The sequence below is a fragment of the Palaemon carinicauda genome, chromosome 9, assembly GCF_036898095.1.
Source record: "Palaemon carinicauda isolate YSFRI2023 chromosome 9, ASM3689809v2, whole genome shotgun sequence".
In the NCBI taxonomy this organism is placed as follows: domain Eukaryota; kingdom Metazoa; phylum Arthropoda; class Malacostraca; order Decapoda; family Palaemonidae; genus Palaemon; species Palaemon carinicauda.
Genome location: NC_090733.1, coordinates 144,864,653 through 144,872,152, shown reverse-complemented (window position 1 = coordinate 144,872,152; position 7,500 = coordinate 144,864,653). Strand labels below are relative to the sequence as shown.

The 7,500-nt window shown below is 31.0% G+C and overlaps 1 protein-coding gene across 1 annotated transcript in view; it reads left to right on the top strand.

The window, feature by feature from the left end:
• The first annotated feature begins 2,467 nt into the window (after positions 1-2,467).
• LOC137646683 (mitotic apparatus protein p62-like) overlaps positions 2,468-7,500 on the top strand; it is a 5,324-nt gene continuing 291 nt past the window's right edge. Inside the window, exons 1-2 of the mRNA XM_068379790.1 lie at positions 2,468-2,620; positions 5,777-5,899. Coding sequence (XP_068235891.1) covers positions 2,468-2,620; positions 5,777-5,899 — 276 coding nt within the window. The remainder of the gene's footprint in view (positions 2,621-5,776; positions 5,900-7,500) is intronic.

The following is a 7,500-nucleotide window of genomic DNA, read 5'->3' as shown; positions in this document are numbered from 1 at the left end:
ATAAGCAAACATACAGGGTATATATATATATATATATATATATATATATATATATATATATATATATATATATATATACTGTATATATATACATATATATATATATATATATATATATATATATATATATATATATATATACTGTATATATATACTGTATATATATACTGTATATATATACTGTATATATATATATACATATATATATATATATATATATATATATATATATATATATATATATATATATATATATATATATACTGTATGTGTGTTTATATCACTCACATACATTATGTATGTGTATATATATACATACATATATATATACATACATATATATATATATATATATATATATATATATATATATATATATATATATATATATATATATATATATATATATATATATATATATATATATACTGTATATACATACACATATATTACAAATGTAATCTTCTTCCTTAGCATGAAGATAACTTAACATATGGTAGTCCACATAAAGAAAAATTATAAGCAAATGTGTATATGTAGAAATTCTCTACAGTTTCGTCCGCCCCTGGAACTCTTTTAATTTTCCTTATATATCTATATCTATATCTATATCTATATCTATCTATCTATATATATATATATATATATATATATATATATATATATATATATATATATATATATATATACAGAGAGAGAGAGAGAGAGAGAGAGAGAGAGAGAGAGAGAGAGAGAGAGAGAGAGAGAGAGAGAGAGAGAGAGAGAGAGAATATTAATATCAAGGGACTCCCGTTGCATAGCGCAATTTTGCAATCTCTGAAAAAGCACCGATAATATTCCCACAAAAAAACACGAACACCTAAGACCAAGATACATTAAAGTAAACGACCACTAATTGCACTAACTGCATTCCGAAATGACCTGACTTTTTCCAAAAGGAAAAATCAAGAAATGAAGAAAAGCTAAAAATATGAAAAAGAAGAGTACCACGTGAACTCTATCCAAGACACCGCCAGTTTACATATATTCGCTTGAAAAACATCTTGCATAACAGTGAAAGCCTTCGTGATAGAAGGGCACACAGCTCGTGTCCAACGTGTTCAGTTTTTAGGAGCAGAGTTCGGAGTGTTTAACCTTTTGACGTATTTTAAGGCCGATATCATACTTTCATTTTATGGCAGAATAACCTGGAGGAATATTATGTAAAGGACACCAACCATTATTATTATTATTATTATTATTATTATTATTATTATTATTATTATTATTAATACTTGCTAGGCTACAACCCAAGTTGGAAAAGCAGGATTCTATAAGGCCAGGGGCCCAACAGGGAAAATAGCCCAGTGAGGAAAGGAAATGCTAACGTCTCCGTTCCTGTGTCAGAGTTACGTGTAATCTATTGAATTATTGTCAAAGAATAGTATTTCTTATAAGCCCCAAAAATTTAGGATTACACAAGCTCAGTACACGCACGCAAGCAGACAGACAAACAGACAGACAGACACATCGCAGCCGTTACTAGTCCACTGCAGAACAAAGGCCTCAGACACACACATGCACATACATATACTGTGTATATATATATATATATATATATATATATATATATATATATATATATATATATATATATATATACATATATATAAATATATAATATATACATATATATAGTATATATACAGTATATATATATATATATATATATATATATATATATATATATATATATATATATATATATATATATATATATGTGTGTGTGTGTGTGTGTGTGTGTGTGTATACAGTATATGTGTGTGTGTCTGCGGGCGCTTAGGCGTAATAAGGCTAAAATTCATGACGAAACTGTGAAAGTAAGCCAAAAAGGCCAAAGGGGTTTATACAAACATATAGTAAATAAAAATTGCACTTTTCATCTCTTAATGCTCAATACAAATGAAACAAGTAAACATTAAAGTGAAGAAATAAAGACAAATGGAGAAAAAATGGTACAGACTACTATGAAATGAAATAAATACAGTAACCTCTAACAAAAGAAGGAACATCGTAAAAATAAATAAAATTAGGAGTACCAAACCCGTAGATATTTTCATGGTGATATGCTTCTCACGCACCCAGCACTCGATACATGTGGGAACATTATGAAAGCTTATACATTAATCACATTACTTCATAGTCATAATGCGATTAAAAGTACATGACAAAAATAAAGGAAAAGTTGATGCCGAAAAAATTCAAATTATCAATGAAGATTTTCGTAAAAGCTTACAGTAGCAGTAACTAACACTTCGACAGAATCTTAGCCAAAGTACCATATGGTGACTTCATAGAAGCCCAGTATATGTAATTGTTTACAGTGACAATAATTTTCTTATATATTAGTATCCATCAACATGATTCATTATAACACATTTACCTTAAAATAACCAAATGGGTTCTGTGAGTCAAATTCTTCATCAATATGATAACAGAGGAGACAGAGGAAGAGGAAGAAGAAGAAGAAGAAGAAGAAGAAGAAGAAGAAGAAGAAGAAGAAGAAGAAGAAGAAGAAGAAGAAGAAGAAGAAGAAGAAGAAGAGGACGAGGAAAAAGAAGAAGAATGTATAATATCGCCAGTGTGCGTTTTACAGAAAACCATTTATACAACGAACCATAAAATGAACTCAAAGTCTTAGAGAGTACACCTTATAAATTGTTTCATCCCAGTACGTGGAAAATATACTTCGTCGAGACCCTCCTGTTTTGATGGTGTATACAATTATTATGACCAAGAATAGACACTACTCACGTTAGGTTTCATTTTTTTTTCTTATCTCTTTCTATCCTCGCCCTAGATGCGACCCACAACGGTCGATTAACATCAAGGTATATAATTTGTTAATTACGTGTATAGAAGCATTCTCAAATTTTTGGAACAGGTCATTCTAGACCCCGGTACGAGATTCGAACGCGGTAGCTTAGTTAGAGTATATGATAGCAGGATTTGAAAATAAGACTTTTTGAAAGCTCATTATAATTGAGACTTTTTAATGCAAGTAAACCCATGAGAAAATCACCCTCTCTCTCTCTCTCTCTCTCTCTCTCTCTCTCTCTCTCTCTCTCTCTCTCTCTCTCTCTCTCTCTCTCTCTCTCTCTCTCTCTCTCTCTCTCTCTCATAAGTGTACTATACACATACATACACGAATACACATACAGTACATATAAATGTATATATAGACTACATATAAATAAATATATTGACAGAATGGTTTTAGAGAGATACTCAAAGAAACTCTATGATTATACATACTTATATATACATATATATATATATATATATATATATATATATATATATATATATATATATATATATATATATATATATATATACCAAGGCACTTCTCCCAATTTTAGAGGGTAGCCGACTTCAAACAAATGAAAAAAAAGGGGGACCTTCCCTCTCTACGCTCCTCCCAGCCTGACGAGGGACTCAACCGGGTTCGGCTGGTACTGCTATAAAAAAAAAGGAAGCAAATAAACTGGAAACAAAGTGAATTCGGATAATGCGCAAAATCATTGAAAATACACCGTAAAAATAAGGGAAGAAAAATAAAAAAAAAAACTATAATTAAACAAAATACTTCAGAGCATCAGGCTGCAAGACTAAACATATATATCATCTTTATCTTTGTATTCTTTCTTCACAGCTCAGTTTGTCTTAATTACAAGACGTGGATGCGTTAATGAGGGACTGTTCCTTAGACGGACTTCAAGGACGTTAGCAAAACAAAACAAGATGCGTCTTAACTCTTGGGATTTTCCAGTTCTAAAGGATCAATCTTTTTTTTTATTGACAACTTGTTGAAAATTTGTTCATGTCGAACAGGCTGACATAAGTCTCTTTATAGTTGATATATGATATATTTGTTTTAATGTCGTTACTGTTCTTGAAATATTTTATTTTAATTGTTCATTATTTCTCATATCGTTAATCAATTATTTTATTTCCTTTCATCACTGAGCTATTTTTCCCTGTTGGAGTCCTTGGGATTATATTATTATTATTACTAGCCAAGCTACAACCCTAGTTGGAAAAGAAAGATGCTATAAGACCAAGGGCTCCAACAGGGAAAATAGCATCTTGCTTTTCCAACTAGGGTTGTAGCTTAGCAAGTAGTAGTAGTAGTAGTAGTAGTAGTAAAAAATAATAATAATAATAATAATAATAATAATAATAATAATAATAATAATAAAATGTCGCATCTTGCTTTTCCAACTAGGTTTGTAGCTTAGCAAGTAGTAGTAGTAGTAGTAGTAGTAGTAGTAGTAGTAGTAGTAAATAATAATAATAAAAATAATAATAATAATAATAATAATAATAATAAAAATAATAATAAAATATCCAAGGGACTAATAAACTCACATTGTTTGTCAAAGTATTCCAATTATATATCTTTTACGAAGTCAGCTGAGTTTTTTAAATTAGATTCTATGAAATTCAAGGGGAAGAACTCAAGAAAACATTGAATTACAAATTCAATTTCTCTATGCGTAAGGAGAGCATACGCACACTGAATATAGACAAGATTTGGATTAAAACTGGACAAAGCTAACGCGAAAACAATGTAAAACTTTAAGGAGGGGGGTGGGGGTGGGGGGGTGGGGGGTTAGGTAAACCTAGGGGTGGGGGGTTAGGTAAGCCTGGGGGTGGGGGGGTGGGGGGTTATGTAAGCCTGGGGGTGGGGGGGTGGGGGGTTAGATAAGCCTGGGGGTGGGCGAATTTGGATGACTCCCGACTTTTTCAGTTAAGGGGAAATTTTATATATATATATATATATATATATATATATATATATATATATATATATATATATATATATATATATATGTATATATATATATATATATGTTTATATTTATATATATTTATATATATATATATATATATATATATATATACATACACATATTTATATATATGTATATGTATGTATATATATATATATATATATATATATATATATATATATATATATATATATATACTGTATATATGTATATATACATAATAATAATAATAATAATAATAATAATAATAATAATAATAATAATAATAATAATAATTTATTATTTTCGAAATGAATCAAAATAAGCAAAGCCTCTCATAAAATCAATGTATTTACATATATGCAAACCATACCAAATGCTCAAATCAATTTTAAAAATACGGCCTCCGTTAATAGAATGGCAAAGACGAAGATAATTGGGCACTTAAAGGTTTAAAGGCTGCTCATGAATGGCAGAGGCAAGGGACAGTGACATTGCCCTATCAAGCAGGACAATGCCCTAGAGACTGACCATATAACATATGCTCAGCGCCCAAGCCCCCTCTCCATCCAAGCTAGGACCAAGGAGGGCCAGGCAATGGCTGCTGATGACTCAGCAGACAGACCTATAAGCTCCCCCAAACCCCCCGTCCTTAGCTTACAAGGATGGTGAGATTGCAGCGACCAGAGGAACGTAACGAGTTTGAGCGGGACTCGAACCCCAGTCTGGCAATCACCAGGCAAGGACGCTACCACCAGGCTACCACACACAACTTAGGTAGTTTTAATACAAATCAAATTTCAGAGACATCAGGGGGAAAAGATAATTTCATCAGAAACTTAAGAGAAATTTCCAGAAAATCAAATACAAATAAATATTCAATAAAAAAATACTAACTCGCCGACAACTGTCTTTGTGAGAAGGGGTTAACTAAACACTCGGTCCCAATATTGCGTGTGAAGGTAGATGTCACTACGAGCCTCTCCGGGCATCAGTTTTTACTTAATATGCCCATTAAGGTCACTGAGAGTTGTCGTTGTAACCTCCAATGGGGTATGGGGAAGAAGGAAGAGAAGAGGGAGATAGTAAGTCCAGCATCTTAATAACAAATATGGTAAGCAGGAGTTTTAACGAAGGAACTTACAAAGGTGGGTTCCAAGGTAAGAGTATTGGTACGGCGATACAAAACTTACTACATTTCAAATAAAAAAAAAATCTTTTGCTTTGCATTTATTTCCGATAGGTATCAGTGGTAAAGTCGTCAACCAGTGTAATGCTAATGTATCAGGACCGGAGAATAATTTCCGTTTATCAAAAAAAAAAAAAAAAGAAAAAAAAAATGATAATAATAATCATAATAATAATTCGATTTTACAGTTATCATTGAGACCAACGTACATCGGAAGATTTCGTTCAGTGATTAAGCAGGATGAAAATAATTCATTATGATTATTATTACAAGTATCTTCTGTATTTTTCTTTAATTAAATTCCCTATTCTTTCATAAACAACCTAGCAACGTAATAACACATAAGACGTCTCAACAATGTGTGTGCCTAATGTAGACAAAATATGCCACAACTTTCAGCTGGAGCCAAACCTGATCCGGTCCATCTCTGGCCCAAACCCGGCTTGGTCCACTGGGCCAACTCTTAGAGCATACTTAAAAATCTAAAGTATTATACATGCTCGACTGTGTACTTTGCCGGCATATACAAAAATTTAATAGCACTTTTTGTTTCCATTGATTTATTGGATATTCAAAGTTTTCTTGTATCTTAAATTATTGTCATTGGCAACAGATGTTTACAATTATTCATCATCTAATCACTGTAGTAACGAAAATAATAAGAGCAATATTAAATCATAAAAATATTGATTATAATATCCGTCATTTCTCTTCCCTATAACTATTATTGCTCTGATTTTATTAAGTTTCGCGTATTTTATTTTTTCTCATGCATGCAAAAACAAAATTATTCATGTGGTTAGCTTTTCTGGTATCTTAACTTCTTTTCATTGACAACAGATGTTTATAATTATTCATTATCTATTCACTGTAGCAACAAAAACAATAACAATAAAAATCATAGAATCATTGATAATAATATTAGCCATTTCTCTTCCCTATTACTATCATTGCTTTGAATTTATCCAGTTTTGCGTATTTTTTTTTCTCATACATGAAAACAAACAGAATTAATTATATGGCCAGGGGTCCTACCCAAACTTGAGGCTCTTGTTTTAGTAGAGTTACATAAATAAACAAGTTTGTGTATTTGAAACATCTCTCTTGCTGCTCTTCAAATGCGTAAGCCATCTTTACATTTCAAGCTAAAATCGACCTATCGATGATAAGATGAATTTACTCGTAAAATTAATAGTTAACGACATTATGCAGTTGTGCTAAGAAGAATAAATTAATCTGCATAAATCATTACCAGTCAATCAACATAGAGTGAAATTATGTTTATTGGTAATAAAAGTTTCATATAAACGATATCCAATAAGAATAACACAAAAAATATTACTGACTACTGGCGAAATCTAACAGAGTCCCTTTGCGTCAATAGGCGTAGAAGGAGATGATGATGACGACGATGATGATGAATATGTTACATAAGAACTTGGAAGTTAAATATTCATATCGCAATGGAATTAATATAGTCAGTTGTAACCAGCCTCA